This window comes from Somniosus microcephalus, chromosome 3, assembly GCF_052327205.1.
Source record: "Somniosus microcephalus isolate GS21.2 chromosome 3, FLI_Smic_1.0, whole genome shotgun sequence".
Classification (NCBI taxonomy): domain Eukaryota; kingdom Metazoa; phylum Chordata; class Chondrichthyes; order Squaliformes; family Somniosidae; genus Somniosus; species Somniosus microcephalus.
The window spans coordinates 300896557-300917267 of record NC_140989.1 but is presented as its reverse complement, the minus strand read 5'-3'; the positions used below and the strand labels follow the sequence as shown (position 1 = coordinate 300917267).

The window sequence follows — 20711 nt, the reverse complement described above, 5'->3', positions numbered from 1 at the left end:
GTGGGATTGATTACCTTCAAAATAGCTTGCAGTGACATAAAAATATTTTCTTTTACCACAATTATCTGAGGGCCTTGGTTACCGAGCCCCCCCCACCTTCCCCCTGAAGTAGCCAGATGCCCTCCAATGTTTCGTCAACACACCAGGGTGAGTGCCTTTGTTGCACCTCTACAGACTCACATTTCCCACCCCAACTATTCTCATGACCCTGTCACAAATAATGGGACAAACAGTCTTTCAAATATATTGTAATGCCTGCTGTACTCTAGTAAGTACTGTCTGTTCTTCATTCTGGCTGAGTATCGTTTAATGCCTTGTAATGGACTGTGCCAAATTCATAATTACATAATATTTACAGCCCAGTAACAGGCCATTCGGCCCAACAGGTCCATGCCGGTGTTTATGCTCCACACGAACCTCTTCTCACCCTTCATCATCTAACCCCCTCAACATAACCTTTATCCCTTTCTCCCTCATGTGCTTATCTAGGTTCCCCTTAAATGCTTCTACGGTATTCACCTCAACTACTCCTTGTGGTAGCGAGTTCCACATTATAACCACTCTTTGGGTAAAGAAGTTTCTCCTGAAAGATTACAAGAGATAATTCAATTACAAGATTTGATTGAATCAAATCTAAACCCTTTGTTTTGATTTCAGCCTTGTAATCTACTCCCACCTATCCAGTGACTTCTACTTATTGTCGAGAAGCAGCAATATTAGATTAAGCCATCAGCTTTATATTTACAACATGAACATGACAGTTACTGAAATTTCAGCCAGTGAAATAAAGGATTCAAGAATTTGGAGTCAACAATATTCCAATTTTATATTTCAATGATGCTATTAGTAGGATGACTTCCAAAGTTAATCTTTCCAAAAACTTTCGCATTCCTCGGGTCTACCACATTCATGGGCCACGGGAGCCTTCTCCTCTTTGCTAGATTTTCCATGCTTCCCTCCTCTGCTATTCTGCTGTTGTCATTTACAGTTCCTCCGGACCCATCTTTTTGTAATGTATATACCTTTAAGGGAGGAACTGTCTTTTACAGCTCATGTATACTGCAGTACCGGCATAAGAACATAAGAAATAGGAGCAGGAGTAGGCCAATTGGCCCCTCGAGCCTGCTCCGCCACTCAGTAAGATCATGGCTGATCTGATCCTAACCGCCAATCCACTATGACAGGACTATCTCCTGAATCTAACAGCATTAGACACACGAAAAACAGGAGCAGGATCAGGCTACACGGCCCCTGGGCCCGCTCCGCTACCCACAGGGCCATGACCTATCCGAACCTAGACTCATGTCCAAATTCCTGCCCGCTCCCCGTAACCCTTAATTCCCTTTTCTACTAGGAAACTGTCTATTTCTGTTTTAAATTTATGTAATGATGTAGCTTCGACAGCTTTTTGGGGCAGCATATTCCATGGACCTACCACCCTCTGAGTGAAGTAGTTCCTCCTCATCTCAGTTTTGAAAGAGCAGCCCCTTATTCTAAGACTATGCCCCCTAGTTCTAGTTTCACCCATCATCTGGAACATCCTCCCTGCATCCACCCGATCCAACCCCTTCATAATCTTATATGTTTCAATAAGATCGCCTCTCATTCTTCTGAACTCCAATGAGTAGAGTCCCAATCTACTCAACCTCTCCTCATATGTCCATCCCCTCATCCCCGGGATTAATCGAGTGAACCTTCTTTGTACTGACTCGAGAGCAAGTATGTCCTTTCTTAAGTATGGACACCAAAACTGTATGCAGTATTCCAGGTGCGGTCTCACCAATACCTTGTACAACTGAAGCAATACCTCCCTATTTTTATATTCTATCCCCCTAGCAATGAAAGCCAACATTCCATTGGCCTTCTTAATCACTTGCTGCACCTGCATACTAACCTTTTGAGTTTCGTGCACCAGGACCCCCAGATCCCTTTGTACTTCAGTACTTTCAAGTTTCTTGCCATTAAGATAATAACTTGCTCGACGATTTTTCCTGCCAAAGTGCATAACCTCACACTTTCCAGTATTGTATTCCATCTGCCAAATCTCTGCCCACTTACTTAGCCTGTCTATGTCCCCTTGCAGGTTTTTTATGTCCTCCTCACTCACTACTTTCCCTCCCATCTTAGTATCATCTGCAAACTTTGATGTGTTACACTCGGTCCCCTCCTCCAAATCGTTAATATAGATTGTAAAGAGTTGGGGACCCAGCACTGACCCCTGCGGAACACCACTGGTTACTGATTGCCAGTCTGAATATGAACCATTTATCCCAACTCTCTGCCTTCTGTTAGATAGCCAATCCTCTATCCATGCCAGAATATTACCCCCAATCCTGTGATTTTTTATCTTAAGCAATAATCTTTTGTGTGGCACCTTGTCAAATGCCTTTTGGAAGTCTAAATACACTACGTCCACTGGTTCACCTTTATCCACCCTATATGTTACTTCCTCAAAGAACTCCAGCAAATTTGTCAAACATGACTTCCCCTTCATAAAACCATGCTGACTTTGTCTTATTAAATTATGATTATCCAAATGTCCTGTTACTGTCTCCTTAATAATGGACTCCAAAATTTTACCTACCACAGATGTTAGGCTAACCGGTCTATAGTTTCCAGCCTTCTGTCTACTGCCCTTTTTAAATAAGGGTGTTACATTAGCAGTTTTCCAGTCTGCCGGGACCTTTGCTGAGTCCAGGGAGTTTTGGAAGATTATTACCAATGCATCCACAATCCCTACCGCCACTTCCCTCAAAACCCTGGGATGTAAGCCATCAGGTCCAGGTGATTTATCCGCCTTGAGTCCCATTATTTTACCAAGTACTACTTCCTTAGTGATTTTAATCGTATTTAGCTCCTCCCCCCCTATAGCCCCCTGCTTGTCAAGTGTTGGGATATTCTTGGTGTCCTCTACTGTAAAGACTGATACAAAATATTCATTCAGTGTTTTTGCCATCTCCATATTTCCCACCATTAATTTCCTGGTCTCATCCTCTAAGGGACCAACATTTACTTTAGCCACCCTTTTTCTTTTTATACAACTATAAAAACTCTTACTATCTGTCTTTATATTTTTTGCTAATTTACTTTCATAATGTATCTTCCCTTTCTTAATCAATCTTTTTGTTATTTTTTGCTGTCTTTTAAAGTTTTCCCAATCCTCTATCCTCCCACTAGATTTGGCTACCTTATATGCCCTTGTTTTTAGTCGAATACTATCCTTAATTTCTTTACTTAGCCACGGATGGCTGTCTTTTCTTTTACACCCTTTTTTTCTCAGTGGAATATACTTTTTTTGGAATTTGTAAAATAACTCCTTAAATGTACACCACTGATCATGTATCGTCTTATCCTTTAACCTATTTTCCCAATCCACTTTACTCAATTCCGCTCTCATACCTTCATAGTCTCCTTTATTCAAGCTTAGCACGCTTGTTTGAGATACAGCCTCCTCACCCTCTAACTGAATATGGAATTCAACCATGTTATGGTCACTCATTCCAAGGGGATCCTTTACTAGGACATTTTTAATTAATCCTGTCTCGTTACACAGGACCAGATCTAAGGTTGCTTGCCCCCTGGTTGGTTCAGTTACATACTGCTCAAGAAACCCATCCCTAATACGCTCAATGAACTCATCCTCAAGGCAGCCCTGCCCAATTTGATTCATCCAATTTATATGATAGTTAAAATCCCCCATAACTATAGATGTTCCCTTATTACAAGCCTCAACTATTTCCTGATTGATACTCCGTCCAACCGAGTTGCGACTGCTCGGAGGCCTATATACTACACCCACTAGTGTTTTTTCCCCCTTATTATTCCTTATCTCCACCCAAACTGTTTCATTATCCTGATCCTTTGACCCAATATCATTTCTCTGTATTACAGTGATTCCTTCCTTTATTAACATAGCCACCCCACCTCCCCTTCCTTCCTGCCTGTCCTTCCTGATTGTTAAATAACCTGGTATGTTTAATTCCCAGGCATTGTCACCCTGCAGCCATGTTTCTGTAATGGCCACAAGATCATACCCATATGTCGCTATCTGTGCCTTTAACTCATCTATTTTGTTACGAATGCTACGTGCATTCAGATAGAGAACTTTCAAATATGTTTTGTGACACTTAGTTCCTGCTATTGCCCTTTTTATTACTTTACCTTTTACTCCACACCTTCTACCCCTTCCTGACACGCTCTGGTTTTTAATTTCCCCACTGCTACCACACCTGTATATAGCCCTGAGTAGTAATCTGTACAGATCAGTTCCCGTGTGAGCCACGTTGAGTAAACACCTGTTGTACCGTTCTCCTGCAGTCTGTGTCTTATTATACACGGACACAACATTGGCGACAAGGCAAGTTCGAACCTACCTGCAACTCTGCATCACCTCCCGGGGATTCGTTCCTGGAGATCAGTGGATTGGAGGTCAAGGCCAGAGACTCGGGTGTCGACCACGGGCAACCACCCAGTCATCCAGCAGAGACTCGAGAATTGCGGGGGAGGCTGTCGAGAGCCAGGCTTGGCTTTCCAGTCAAGGTGGTCCAGCGAAACGGGCTGGCAACAGGTAGTGCGCAGACCCTTCCCGGACAGCGGCGGGCTAGAGCCCGACCGAGCGGCACAGCAAAGGGCCGAGCAGCGTCGATGGGGGAGAGAGAGAGGGCAGAGCGCACAGGGCGCAGCCGGTGTTCAGGGGCCGAGCAGCGTCGAAGAGAGGGAGAGAGAGACGCGCAGAAACCCGCGAGGTGCCGCCATTGCCACGAGGACCGCCGAGAGCGGCGTTGGCAGCAGCGCAGGAGAAGTGCGTGAAACCTACAGGGCGCCGCCATTGCCACGAGAACTGCCGGGAGCGGCGTTGGCAGCAGCGGGGGAGGAAGGAAAGCACGGGAGACGCCATTTTAAGCCATTGGGAGACGCCATTTTAAACCACACCCAAAATGCTGAAGAGTGGCAGTATCACCGCATTTGACAATGAAGTCGAAGATTGGACTACATATGTCGAACGAATAGAGGTATACTGCAAGGCAAATGAGGTGTCAGATGACAAGAAAGCGTCGGTATTGTTAAATTTAATGGGTGCAAAGACGTATGGTTTATTACGAAATCTAGTTACCCCAACGAAGCCAATGGAAAAGAGTTTTGAAGACATAGTAACGATACTACAGGAACATTTAAACCCCACACCGCTGCTGATAGCAGAAAGATTCAAGTTTCACAAACGGAACCAGCATAAGGATGAAAGCAATGCTGATTATTTAACAGAACTGCGCAAACTATCGAAACACTGCCAGTTTGGAGCGGGACTGGCAGATACCTTAAGGGACAAGTTTGTGTGTGGGCTTCAAAGTGAAGGAACCCGGAAATGGCTTTTATCTGAAAAGGACATTACGCTGGAAAAGGCTTTCAGCATTGCGGTATCATATGAAGCAGCAGCACGGGGCGCTGCAGAGATACAACAGAGACCGCAAGAATATGGCACAAACGAAATGTCATATGGAACAGAGAAGTGCTATCGCTGCGGCAGAACAACACATGACCAGAATGATTGCTGGTTCAAAGACAAAGGCCTAGAAATTCAGTTGGCGCCGCGCCAGGGCTTTAGCACCGGAAATTTAGCGCCGGCGCTAAGTCCCCCTGCGCGCGCCAAAAATTCAGTAGCGCCGCGCCCAAACGGCTGCCGGCGCTACAGGAGGGTGTCAGCGCCTCGAAATGGTCGCTGACTGCCGCATTGCGGCACAATTCCGGCGCTGTGGCACCCGATGCGGTGCGGCAGGCTGGGGAAGTGCAGGCCTCCTCCTTCAGTTAAGGAGGAGCTGCCTGCACCCGCCCGCTGGCCGTTGAAATCTTGAAAAAAATGAGTCCGGCACCTCGGAGAAGTGCCGGGCTCGCAGGCCAGACGCATCTGTTCCACGGGGGGGTGGTGGAGGAGTCCGGGGAGGGAGGTGCGGGCAGGCGGCCGGCGGGAAAGCGGCCGGCCACCGCGCGACCTTAATGCGCCGGCGCTAACTCGCGTAGGACTCTGCTGAAACATCGTTAGTTGCGGCTGCCACGGGCGAGGTGGCCGCAACTCAATTTCGGCGTTGGGGCCCGTCACCACGGCAACCGGGACGCTGCGCACACTGATGACGTCATCGGTGCCGGCGCAGCGCAACCGGTCTAACGCCGATGGCAGGGCCCCACTGAATTTACAAACCGGCCATAACTCCGGCGCTAGGCCCTCTAGCGCCTCAAATGGGGCGCTAACCCTACTGAATTTACAGCCCAAAGTGTGCAGACAGTGTGGAAAAGTAGGACACATAGCACGAGTCTGCAGGTCGGGAAAGAAAACCAGCAATAAGAAACCTACCAAAGAAAAGTACAAGAAGGTATAAAAGATGACGGAGAATAGTTCAGACGAACAAAAGAGTGATAACGACTCCGAAAGCAGGGAGCTGAGTTGTCTGAAACTACATAATGTGATCACAACGGAGGATCACCAAATCATTTGGGTCACTCTCAAGATAGCAGGAGTCCAGGTAAAGATGGAATTGGACACAGGATCAGCCCTAACAGTCATAAACCGACGGGACTACGAGCGGCTATTCTCACACATACCCTTGAGAGACACAAAAATTATTTTGAAGACGTACACGGGACAAAAAGTCTACCCCAAAGGATAAATAAGGGTGACCGTTATATATAACGGTAAGGAAACACCAAAACTAGACCTGTATGTATTGCAAGATGGAGGACCACCATTACTGGGACGTGAATGGATCCGGAAAATACAACTGGATTGGCATTCCATACAGGCACTGACTGTGGCTGACAAAAAGGATGACGACGTCACACCTGGGCGACTGTCAAAGATCCTAACTGACGCGAAAGAAGTGTGCAGCAAGGACTCGGAACACTGAAAGGCATGACAGCGACGATTAAAATGGAAGAAAATGGAAGCCCAAATTTTTTAAGGCCAGACCGGTACCTTATGCGACCCGCCCAGCTGTCGAAGCAGAGCTGGAGAGTCTGGAACGTTTAGGTGTACTGTCCAAGGTAGACTGGAGCGAGTGGGCTACACCCATCATCCCTGTGATGAAAAAGTTGTTGAGCAGCATGCCTGGGGAACTAAGGGAGGTTCGCATCTGTGGGGACTTTACGGTAACAGTGAACCCAGTCCTTCACATCGTACAATATCCACTTCCGCGGATTGAAGATATTTTCGCCTCGCTATCTGGAGGGAAACGCTTCACTAAGATTGATCTGGCCCAGGCGTATCTGCAAATGGAGGTAGAAGAAGCATCAAAAAAATACCTCACAATCAACACCCATAAAGGTCTCTACCAATACAACCGGCTGGTATTCGGGGTAGCATCAGCTCCGGCTATTTGGCAGAGGGCAATGGAACAAGTCCTGCAAGGGATCCCAGGGACCCAGTGTTATTTGGACGACATCCTGGTCATGGGCGAAAATGACAGTGATCACCTTGCCAACCTGGAGCAGGTGCTCACTAGATTGCAGGAATATGGGCTCCGAGCTAACCGCCCCAAATGCGAGTTTTTTAGAAAACAGATCTCGTATTGTGGCCACATTATCGATAAAGAGGGGTTACATAAGTCCCCAGAGAAGATTGAGGCTATGGTCAAGGCTCCAGCACCGGAAAATGTGTCACAACTGAGGTCGTTCCTTGGGCTGGTAAACTACTACCATAAGTTCTTGCCAAATTTGTCTACAATACTACACCCACTGAACACCCTACTGCAAACTGGGGTGCCATGGAAGTGGAGTAACGAATGTAGACGAGCTTTCCAGAAGAGCAAAACACTAATCACATCGAAAGAGGTATTGGCTCATTACAACCCAGCATTACCAATTCGGTTGGCATGTGATGCGTCACCCTACGGCATTGGAGCGGTGCTGTCGCACAAATTCTCGGACGGCTCAGAGAGGCCAAAAGCCTTTGCGTCACGATCACTAACCTCAGCCGAGCGTAACTACGCCCAGATTGACAGGGAGGCCCTCAGCCTAGTGTGGGGAGTGAAAAAGTTCAATCACTATCTGCACGGGCAGAAATTCACCTTGCTGACTGATCACCAGCCTCTTGTCTCCATTTTTAATCCGAAGAAGGGCGTTCCGGTGATGACTGCGCAACGACTACAAAGATGGTCACTTTTTCTAGGGGCGCACCACTATGAGATTGAATATAAGGGCACGAAACAGCATGGAAATGCTGATGGGCTATCACGCCTGCCACTGCCTACTGCGGAGGAAGCACCAGCCGTGGATCCTGTCGAAATATTCCATTCGACTATAGTTGAATACCTACCGGTAACTAACGCTTGTATCGAAAAGGAAACCCGAAATGACCCGACACTCTCTCGGGTATATGATTTGACGGTGAAGGGATGGCCAGCACATGGCGACTCACTGTTGCCAGCATTCTCGACAAGGAGAGAACAGCTGTCAGTGTGCCGGGGGACCTTGATGTGTGGATCCCGAGTGGTAATTCCACCCAAGTTAAGGGATAGAGTGCTCAATGAGCTTCATGAGGGTCATCTGGGAGGGGTAAAAATGAAAAGCCTAGCCAGGGCTTATGTGTGGTGGCTGGGAATCAATAAACAAATCAAGGACCTGACCAAGAGCTGCTCAGGATGCCAGAAAGTCCAAAATGCACCACCACAGGCCCCTCTACACCCATGGGAGTGGCCCTCATCTCCATGGCAACGGGTGCATATTGATTTTGCTGGTCCATTCATGGACTCAATGTTTTTAATAGCCGTGGATGCGCACTCGAAATGGCCTGAGGTCATCAAAATGTCCTCCACCACCACGGAGAAAACTATTGCAGTCCTACGGACCATTTTTCCCAGGAATGGCTTGCCAGAACAGATTTGCTCCGACAACAGACCACAGTTTGTGTCCGAAGAGTTCCGGAGGTTCTTGAAAAAGAATGGGGTAAGGCATTACACATCCGCCCCGTATCATCCAGCCACAAATGGATTGGCTGAGAGGTTCGTACAAACCTTTAAGAAGGCAATAAAGGCTATGTACAATGACAACATTCCGCTGCAGCACAAGGTGGGCAATTTCCTGTTCGCCTACCGGAATGCGACACATGCAGTCACCAACCAGGCCCCAGCCATGATGTTCTTTAACCAAAGGTTAAGATCTCGCCTGGATTTGCTCAGACCAAACGTATGAAGAGATGTTGAGAGTAAGCAATTCCAGCACATCCATGAGAAGCCAACAAGGAGCTTCAATGTAGGGCAACCAGTCTTGGCCCGCGACTACCGAACAGAAAAATGGCAGCCAGGAACGATATGCACACGGCAGGGCCCCCTAATGTACACAGTGGACGTTGGGGAGAGCATCGTGAGACGCCATGCTGACCAGATCCTAGAGTCACAGGAACAAGTCAACCCCATGCCTCGCCCATACGTACCTGGTGATGAACCCGACGTACAGGTCGCATCTACCCCAGAAACAGTAGCATCGGAAGCTGATGAACCAACCGACGACAGGGGGCCAGAATCGCCTCCGCACCAAGAGCAAGTCACTCGGGAAAGGCGCTATCCAGAAAGGATCAGGAAGCCTCCCCAAAGACTGAATATATAAATAGACTATTTTCAGCTAATGTTGCATGTTAGAAGTGTTAATTGTAATTAGTTTGATATTTAATTGTTAAATGAGTGTTATGGTACTGTTAATCTAAAAGGGGGGAACTATCTTTTACAGCTCATGTATACTGCAGTACCGGCAGTGACCACACCTGTATATAGCCCTGAGTAGCAATCTGTACAGATCAGTTCCCGTGTGAGCCACGTTGAGTAAACACCTGTTGTACCATTCTCCTGCAGTCTGTGTCTTATTATACACGGACACAACACTTTTGTTTCTTTACTTGTCCCATTATCACCCCGATGGCAAGGATCTACCTGTCACTAACTCCTGCTGCCTGCTATATTGCAAACCCTTGCTTCCTTTTATTTCAATCCCATAGGTGTAAACCAATCTCCCTGAACTCCTTATGAAAGTGTATTGAGTAGAGAACACAGAATTACCGAGAGCACCCAGAGGTTGTACGAAAAACTTCTCTTGTGAAGTGCAATCATGCCACAGTTAAATTCTTTTCACTTTAGCTCCTAGTTGCTATGGATTGAAGACACTATGCTCAGGTCTATTTCTGTGATACACAGCCTAGACTCCAGGGACACGATGGTTCACGCTGCAGACTGCAGTGACACGAGGGTTCACACCGCAGACTGCAGGGACACGAGGGTTCACACTGCAGACTCCAGGGACACGAGGGTTCACACTGCAGACTCCAGGGACACGAGGGTTCACACTGCAGACTCCAGGGACACGAGGGTTCACACTGCAGACTTCAGGGACACGAGGGTTCACACTGCAGACTCCAGGGACACGAGGGTTCACACTGCAGACTGCAGGGACACGAGTGTGATGAAATATTCCATTCACCACTGCCTGTGACTGAGATCGGTTTCAGTGTCATTTCCCTTCCCCCAGACCTCATTGTATTGTGTACTGGAATGTGCTGTATTGTATACTGGAATGTGCTGGAATGTGCTGTGTGTAGGGCTCCGCCCATACCTGGCCCCGTTTGTAAGCTAGCTTCAGTCTGGCCTCAGTCTCCAGAAGGAAGACATCTCTCTCTCTTACATGTTACTTTCTAAGTTAATAAAAGCCTTGTTTTTGTTCTGCTAACTTCGAGTCTCGGAATTATTGAGGCACATCAATTTTATTAACTTATTTTTCAACACTATGGATCAACTCCTGAAACCCGAACGTTTGGATTTGGATCAACATGCTCCGGACGCATCAGCACGCTTTGGACACTGGTTTGAGTGTATGGAATTCTTCCTGGACAATTCCGCAGCCGTCAAAGACGCTACGGACACTGCGAGGATGAGACTCGGAATTCTGCGGAATTGGGTAAGCCACCGGGTTTACCCCCTCATCCAAGACGCCGAGACGTACCTGGCCGCCTGCGACATCTTCAAGGCGCATTACCAGCAGCCTACGAATGAGGTGTATGCTAGGCACCTGCTCGCTACCCGCGCACAGCGACCTGGGGAATCGGTGGAGGAGTTCCTAAGCACCCTGAAAATGCTTGGCAAAGACTGCAAGTGCCGAGATGTAAAAGCCGCAGTGTACACCGACGAGCTTGTTCGCGATGCCTTCATCACAGGCCTCAGCTCCACTTACATCCGGCAAAGACTGCTGGAAAAAACGGGGTTGGACCTGAAACAGGCCGCGGACACCGCGCGATCCCTGGATGTGGCCCAGAGAAACTCGGACGCCTACTCTTCAGCCCGCGCCGTCCACGCCGCCACGTGTGCACCGAGGGCACCGCCATCTTGGAAGGCATCTTCCCCGCCCGACAGCCCGACACCGGCTGGGCCCCGCTCTCCCCCCAGCAGCCCTACGACAGCCGCGACGCGTCAGGGACCCAACTGCTACTTCTGCGGGCAGCCAAAGCACACCAGAAACCTGTGCCCGGCGAAAGGCACCACCTGCTTTAAGTGCGGTAAGAAGGGGCACTTCGGGAAGGTGTGCAGAGGGAACCCCGCCGGAAAACCCGCCACCGCCGCGTGTGCGCCGTGGGAGCGGCCATCTTGGACGCCATCTTGCCCGACCTCGTGGGGTCCGCCATCTTGTGACCAGACAGCGTGGACGCCATCTTGTATCGATCAGGGCCCTACAGTGGCATCGGTCACAGTGGACCAGACCAGGCCGCACCCGCTATCCAGATCAATGGTGGACATCGAGGTAAATGGGTGCCGGGTTAAATGCTTAATTGACAGTGGAAGCACGGAGAGCTTTATCCACCCAGAACTGGCACAACAACTCTCCCTAAAGGTGGTCCCTACTCAGGGTACCATCTCTATGGCTGATAAAACCCAGACATCGACCATTCTGGGTTACTGCACGGTACAATTGTGCGTTAACGGAACTGTATATGATAATTTTAAAGTATTAATCATGAAGAACCTATGTGCGAGCGTGATCTTGGGCCTGGATTTCCAGTGCAACCACCAAAGCATCACGCTCAAGTACGGTGGGTCCCAGCCGCCCCTCACAGTGTGCGGTCTGGCTACCCTGAAGGTAAAGCCGCCTTCGCTATTCGCAAACCTTACCCCTAACTGCCGGCCAATAGCAACCAAAAGCAGGAGGTACAGCTGGGAGGACAGGCAGTTTATCGCGACCGAGGTAGACAGGCTCCTGAAAGAGCGCATTATTGAACGCAGCAACAGCTCGTGGCGCGCCCAAGTGGTAGTGGTAAGGGGTAGCGAGAAGAAACGGATGGTGATCGACTATAGTCAAACGATCAACAGGTACACCCTACTAGACGCCTACCCGCTACCCCGCATATCAGAAATGGTGAACCAAATCGCCCAATACCGGGTGTTCTCCACCATCGACCTCAAGTCAGCGTACCACCAGCACCCTATCAGACCAGAGGACCGCCCGTACACCGCCTTCGAGGCGAACGGACGCCTCTACCAATTCCTCAGAGTCCCCTTTGGGGTGACGAATGGGGTCTCGGTCTTCCAGAGGGAGATGGACCGCATGGTCGATGACCACCACTTGCAGGCAACCTTCCCCTACCTCGACAACGTCACCATCTGCGGTCACAACCAGCAGGATCACGACTCGAACCTCGAGAGGTTCCTGAAAACCGCACAAAAACTCAACCTCACCTACAACGAGGACAAGTGCGTTTACAACACCACACGCCTCTGCATACTAGGCAGCGTGGTGGAGAATGGGGAAATCGGGCCAGACCCCGACCGATTGCGCCCCCTACGGGAGCTGCCACTGCCCAACACTCCCAAAGCCCTGAAAAGGTGCCTGGGGTTATTTTCTTATTATTCCCAATGGGTCCCCAACTACTCCGACAAAGCCCGCCCCCTCTTGAAAGCATCCTCTTTCCCGCTCTCTGCTGAGGCCCACGCCGCCTTCAAAAGCATTAAGCAGGATATTGAGCGGGCCACGCTACAGGCAGTGGACGAGAACACTCCATTTCAAGTGGAAAGTGATGCGTCTGACTTCGCCTTGGCGGCCACCCTCAACCAGGCGGGGCGGCCCGTAGCTTTCTTCTCGAGGACCCTCCAAGGGCCCGAGATCAGACACTCCTCCGTGGAAAAGGAGGCCCAAGCCATCGTGGAGGCAGTGCGCCACTGGCGCCACTGCCTAGCCGGCAAACGCTTCACCCTACTTACCGACCAGCGGTCGGTAGCGTTTATGTTCAATAATAAACAGAGGGGGAAGATTAAAAATGATAAGATTCTTAGGTGGCGGATCGAGCTCTCCACCTTCGAGTACGACATCATTTACCGGCCAGGGGCCCTTAACGAATCCCCTGACGCCCTCTCACGAGGGATGTGTGCCAGCGCCACCGGGGATCGGCTACAGACCCTCCACAACGACCTCTGCCACCCAGGGGTCACGCGGCTGTTCCACTTCATAAAGTCCCGTAACTTACCCTACTCGATTGAGGAAGTTCGGTCCCTGACCAGGAACTGCCGCACTTGCGCTGAGTGCAAGCCTCGGTTCTACCGCCCAGATAGAGCCCACTTAATCAAAGCTACACGGCCCTTTGAGCGGCTCAGCTTAGATTTCAAGGGCCCCCTCCCGTCCGTAATGTTTACTTCCTGAACATTGTGGACGAATACTCCCGGTTCCCATTCGCCTTCCCCTGCCCAGACATGACCAGCGCCACGGTCATTAAATGCCTCAACAGCCTGTTCTGCCTGTTCGGTATGCCGAGCTACACCCATACGGATAGGGGGGCGTCCTTCATGAGTGAAGAGCTATGCCAGTACATGCTGTCCAAGGGGATCGCCACGAGCCGTACCACCAGCTACAACCCCCGGGGTAACGGCCAAGTGGAGCGAGAGAACGGGACAGTATGGAAAGCAGTCACTCTAGCTCTAAGGACCAAGGGCCTCCCTATCTCCCGCTGGCAGGAAGTCCTCTCGGATGTGCTCCATTCGATACGGTCGCTATTGTGTACGGCCACTAATACCACGCCTCATGAACGAATGTTTGTCTTTCCCCGGAAATCCACCTCAGGCGTATCCATGCCGTCATGGCTCTCCACCCCAGGTCCGGTACTCGTGCGAAGGCATGTGAGGGGCCACAAGACGGACCCTCTCGTGGAGCCAGTACACCTACTCCACGCCAACCCCCAATACGCATATGTCCGGCACGCCGATGGAAGGGAGGACACCGTGTCCATAAAAGACGTCGCCCCAGCCGGCATCGACAACAACCACGGCAATAGCGGCATCGACGATCACAGCAACTCTTACCCACCCACTACTCTTTCATCACCCCTGGAAGAACACCGACCAACGGCACCCCCACCAACTACCCCTCCAACAACCCTGGCGGCACCCCCGGCAGAGACCCAGGAGGCTACCGGGGACACCCAGCCGACACCCGCGGCACCGCAACAGCCACGTCGGTCGCAGAGGACTATCAAACCCCCGAACAGACTAAATCTATAGAAGGGGTGAATGTGATGAAATATTCCATTCACCACTGCCTGTGACTGAGATCGGTTTCAGTGTCATTTCCCTTCCCCCAGACCTCATTGTATTGTGTACTGGAATGTGCTGTATTGTATACTGGAATGTGCTGGAATGTGCTGTGTGTAGAGCTCCGCCCATACCTGGCCCCATTTGTAAGCTAGCTTCAGTCTGGCCTCAGTCTCCAGAAGGAAGACATCTCTCTCTCTTACGTGTTACTTTCTAAGTTAATAAAAGCCTTGTTTTTGTTCTGCTAACTTCGAGTCTCGGAATTATTGAGGCACATCAACGAGGGTTCACACTGCAGACTCCAGAGACACGAGGGTTCACACTGCAGACTCCAGGGACACGAGGGTTCACACTGCAGACTCCAGGGACACGAGGGTTCACACTGCAGACCCCAGGGACACACGGGTTCACGCTGCAGTCTCCAGGGACACGAGGGTTCACACTGCAGACTGCAGGGACATGAGGGTTCACACTGCAGACTCCAGGGACACGAGGGTTCACACTGCAGACTCCAGAGACACGAGGGTTCACACTGCAGACTCCAGGGACACGAGGGTTCACACTGCAGACTGCAGGGACACGAGGGTTCACACTGCAGACTCCAGGGACACGAGGGTTCACACTGCAGACTCCAGGGACACGAGGGTTCACACTGCAGACTGCAGGGACAGGAGGGTTCACACTGCAGACTCCAGGGACACGAGGGTTCACACTGCAGACTCCAGGGACACGAGGGTTCACACTGCAGACTCCAGGGACACGAGGGTTCACACTGCAGACTCCAGGGACACGAGGGTTCACACTGCAGACTCCAGGGACACGAGGGTTCACACTGCAGACTCCAGAGACACGAGGGTTCACACTGCAGACTCCAGGGACACGAGGGTTCACACTGCAGACCCCAGGGACACGAGGGTTCACACTGCAGACTCCAGGGACACGAGGGTTCACACTGCAGACTCCAGGGACACGAGGGTTCACACTGCAGACTCCAGGGACACGAGGGTTCACACTGCAGACTCCAGAGACACGAGGGTTCACACTGCAGACTCCAGGGACACGAGGGTTCACACTGCAGACTCCAGGGACACGAGGGTTCACACTGCAGACTCCAGAGACACGAGGGTTCACACTGCAGACTCCAGGGACACGAGGGTTCACACTGCAGACTCCAGGGACACGAGGGTTCACACTGCAGACTCCAGGGACACGAGGGTTCACACTGCAGACTCCAGGGACACGAGGGTTCACACTGCAGACTCCAGGGACACGAGGGTTCACGCTGCAGACTCCAGGGACACGAGGGTTCACACTGCAGACTCCAGGGACACGAGGGTTCACACTGCAGACCCCAGGGACACGAGGGTTCACACTGCAGACTCCAGGGACACGAGGGTTCACGCTGCAGACTCCAGGGACACGAGGGTTCACACTGCAGACTCCAGGGACACGAGGGTTCACACTGCAGACTCCAGGGACACACGGGTTCACACTGCAGACTCCAGGGACACACGGGTTCACACTGCAGACTCCAGGGACACGAGGGTTCACACTGCAGACTCCAGGGACACGAGGGTTCACACTGCAGACTCCAGGGACACACGGGTTCACACTGCAGACTGCAGGGACACGAGGGTTCACACTGCAGACTGCAGGGACATGAGGGTTCACACTGCAGACTCCAGGGACATGAGGGTTCACACTGCAGACTGCAGGGACACGAGGGTTCACACTGCAGACTCCAGGGACACGAGGGTTCACACTGCAGACTCCAGGGACACGAGGGTTCACACCGCAGACTCTAGAGACACGGGGGTGCACGCTTGCTCTTCTTCAAAATAGTGCCACGGGATCTTTTACATCAATCTGAGAGAGCAGATGGCGCCTCAGTTTAACATCTCATCAGAGGAACAGCTACTCCGAGAGTGCAGCACTCCCTCAGTGCTTCACTGGAGTGTCAGCCTAGAGTTTGTGCTCAAGTTTCTGGAGCGGAGCTTCAACTTACAACCTGCTAACTCAGAGGCGAGAATACTACCACTGAGCTATGGTTGACACCTGGAATCATGTAAAGACTACAGTCTCAAAAAACCCCAACAACTGAATACTTATGGTGTGGAGATGCCGGTGTTGGACTGGGGTAGACAAATGTAAGAAGTCACACAACACCAGGTTATAGTCCAACAGTTTTATTTGAAATCACAAGCTTTCAGAGTGCTGCTCCTTCGTCAGACTTCACCTGGCGAAGGAGCAGCGCTCCGAAAGCTTGTGATATCAAATAAAACTGTTGGACTATAACCTGGTGTTGTGTGACTTCTTACATTTGAATACTTATGAACACTGTAATTCTTCTCAAAATTTAGATTTATGCAAAGTTTCAACGAATGATTACAAAATCTCAGTATAGATTGAGAATGAAAATTAAACAGCAGAAGTCAATGTTTGTAAATATTGTCACTATCTTTTTAATGTTTGGTCACTACTTTCAAACTGCTGGGAAAGACCACTTCCTGAGATCAGAGCAATATGTAAGAACGCCCTTTGTACTGCCGAAACCCTATGAAAAGCCATTTTACTGGGTCCAGTTAAATATACAGAGGTTAAATTTCCATACATGTTCTCCTGCTTGTCCACCCTAACTTCAGAGCCACGAAACCCAGTAAAGTGGTATATTCTTAATGCAGAGAAGCAGAAATAGTGGTGTAATCTCATGTTATTGATGAATTATTAATTCAACTCACCGTATCAATTGTTTGCCGTATCTGCCCCACCGAGATGATATTTCTACCTGGACTGGAGGGGGGAGGGAAGGAGGGTGCGTGAACTTGGGCTAGTCGTACCTCATTTTGGACAGGAAAATCTTGGTTTCATTTTAAATGCTAGTTTTAATTTGAGAAATTAAAGAAAATAAGTCTTGAAGGTTTAATTCCAAATTTGAAATAACACTGCAGTTATCAGTAAAAGCTTTGGTTGAATCAGTAAGCATACTCCATACGTTGCTGACCTTATTTCATTTTTGTCCTTCAGATTCGACCAAACCAAGGACAACAGAAAGGCAAAAGGTCTGAACAATCAATGCTTGGGCCAGCCAAGGGACAACTATCACAAGAATTACTCAGTGAGTGCATTCTTATTTCCTCACATTGAGGTTTATCTAATCACAAAGTACACTGAACTCAATCTTTACTTTATGACGCTGATTACCAGTGTTTCAAGAGGAACAGCTTACATCAGTTTCCCACATTACATGAGTTAAACAAGTGGATCCCATTTTCATGCGACCAGTTGCTCTGAAGAAAGGCTATAGATCAAGTACGAGCTTCCTCTGGTCCAGTCCAGTGGGGACCCCACAGCAGGACACTTCGGGGGGAATCTTAACCTAAGAGAATGGGTGGGCTGTGGTGGTGTGGGAAGCTAGAGTGATAAATATCTTAATCCCAACCAGAACCCGCCTCCAAACCGCCCACTTCCGGTTTTAACGGAGGCGGGACGGGGAGCAGGCAGCCAACACGCTCCCAGGAGGCGGGTCGTCTATTTAAATATTATAATGAGGCTAGAGGCCTCTGCTTTAACCTCCATTTTGAATTTAACTTTAGCTGGTCGGGTTTTGCAGGCCTCGTGAAACCCGTCAGCTGATGCAAGGCGAGGACTGCTAGATCCAGGAGGTATGTGCCTTTCCACTTATCTCCTGAATCCAGCATCCCTGCCTAACCCACCCCCCCCTGCAATCGGAGACCCCCACGAGGCCTCCAATCCCCCTCGCCAGGCTTCCATTTCCACCACCCCCGGCCTCCGATTCCCCCCCGCCCTGACCTCTGATCCCCCCATGCTCCTCCAGCCCCCGATCTGCTCCTCTGGCCCCCGATCGTTGTCTGACCCCCCACCCCTGTACTGGTCCCAGTTCCTGATCTTCACCCGACCCACCCCACACAGTACTGGCCCTGGCCCCGATCCTCAGCGACAACCCCCCCCCTTGCTGGTCCCTGTAGTGTATGTACCCGTCTACCTTTAAGAGAACTATTGTATGTAACCGTTCACCTTTAAGAGAACTATTTTAGGTGTGGCACTACTTTGTTTGGCTTCTGTATACTGTAATACCGACGGTGACCACACCAGTATATAAGTGTTGTGTCAGGATTTATTGGGCAGATTCGCCCTGACCTTCGAATAGTAAAGTCCTGTTTTAAGATACTCTGGTAGTCTGTGTATTAATTAACTAAACAAACCACAGACTTTACAGTGGCGACGAGTCCGATCGTACCCTGCGGCAACAATACTTCCGAAGCAGTTAACAAGCGTCGAGAAGAGGCAACCGCCCTCGTCGTTCTGCTGGGAAAAAACTCGAGGCTGCAGAACTAGAAAGGAGGAAGAATTTAGAGACAAAGACTTCCATCAGCAACAGGCACTGACTGTCCCTTCTGCCACGGTGAGGAGTGAGCCGATCAGCACGAGAAGCAAGGCGGCCACGGTGACTGTGAGTAAGGGAAAGTAAAAAGAATAACCGGAGGATAAGGGCGGTGCACTCGACCACGGTCGAGGGGGAAAGGAGCCGGACAGAAGTCGGGTCCAGAGGCGCTGAGACTGGGGCAGCGTGGAGCAAGGAAGCCGCGGTACAGACAGGCTGGGGGACGCAACGGCGTCGTGAGACAGCTAGACCGTGACCGGCGAAAAAGGCCGGGCAGCGACCGAAGCCACGAAGCGCTGCGACCGGGAACGTAGGCGCGGGAGAGATAAACTCAGCCGCAGCTGGGGAGGGAAGCACCGGACTGCGAGAGGGCTGGGAGGCGCGATTGGGAGCCGAGCGAGCGGGAGAGGCAGAGCCAACCAAGGGAGACTGAGCGAGAGCCAGTCCAGCGGCTTAAACTGTTCTCCATCAACGGGGTGTACCCAGCGCCAGTAGAGCCGAGCGAGCGGGAGAGAGACAGAGCCCGAGCAAGGGAGACTGAGCGAGAGCCAGTCCAGCGGCTGAAACTGTTCTCCGTCAACGGGGTGTACCCAGCGCCGGTAGAGCCGAGCGAGCGGGAGAGAGACAGAGCCCGAGCAAGGGAGACTGAGCGAGAGCCAGTCCAGCGGCTGAAACTGTTCTCCGTCAACGGGGTGTACCCAGCGCCGGTAGAGCCGAGCGAGCGGGAGAGAGACAGAGCCCGAGCAAGGGGAACTGAGCGAGAGCCAGCCCAGCGGCTGAAACTGTTCGCCGTCAACGGGGTGTACCCAGCGCCGGTTGCCCTGCCGAGAAAAGGGAAAGCACTGAAGCCGACGCGCAGGCTGTGAACCTGAAAGCCAGCGGCCGTCGCCCGTGGGGAAAGTGTACCCCTCCCGCTAGGGAAGAAACGCGGGAAGCCGCCATTAGGCGGGGAAGAAGACAGAAGCGGGAAACCGCCATTGAAGCGGGCGGGGAGAGAAGATAAGCGCGGGAAACCGCCATTTTCGCGGGAACTGCCATCTTGGAAAAAAAAAATAAAAGAAAATTTAAAGAAATAATTCGTTGTGTTATCAGGAAGAGAGGAAGATGCCTAAGCGTGGTAACATCAACGATTTTAATTCCGAGGTAGAAGACTGGGCCACGTATGTGGAACGCATTGAGATCTATTGTGAGGCCAATAAAATAGAAGAAGATGACAAAGCTATAACCTTGCTAAACTCGATGGGCGCGAAGACATACGGGCTCTTGAAGCATCTACTATCACCAGCTAAACCGGTGGATCAGACTTTCGATGATATTGTGGCTGTTCTGAAGGATCACTTGAACCCCACACCGTTGATGTTGGCAGAACGATTCAAATTCTATGCGAGAACGCAACGGAAAGACGAAAGCAACGCAGAATACTTGGTCGAACTGCGTAGACTAGCGAAATACTGCCAGTTTGGAGGGAATCTGACAGAGGCATTGCGAGACAAGTTCGTGTGCGGATTGGCAAAGGAAGGAACGCAAAAGCGACTACTCGAAGAGAACGACCTTACACTTGACAGGGCTGTCCTTATTGCAGCCTCGCACGAAGCCGCAGCAAAGGGAACTGCGGAAATGCAGCTAAAGACAGCGGCACTCAGTATGGATCAAATTACCTCGACAACAACAAAATGTTATCGTTGTGGGAAGACAACACACGACCAGAACCAATGCTGGTTTAAGAACCAGGAATGTAGGAAATGTGGCAAACTGGGTCACACAGCTAA

At 50.5% G+C, this 20711-nt stretch overlaps 1 protein-coding gene across 1 annotated transcript in view; it reads left to right on the top strand.

Moving 5' to 3' along the window:
* LOC147122101 (E3 ubiquitin-protein ligase RNF170-like) overlaps positions 1 to 20711 on the top strand; it is a 92131-nt gene that overhangs the window by 35949 nt on the left and 35471 nt on the right. Inside the window, exon 3 of the mRNA XM_085978209.1 lies at positions 17565 to 17655. Within this exon, the coding sequence (XP_085834335.1) occupies positions 17565 to 17655 (91 nt within the window). The remainder of the gene's footprint in view (positions 1 to 17564; positions 17656 to 20711) is intronic.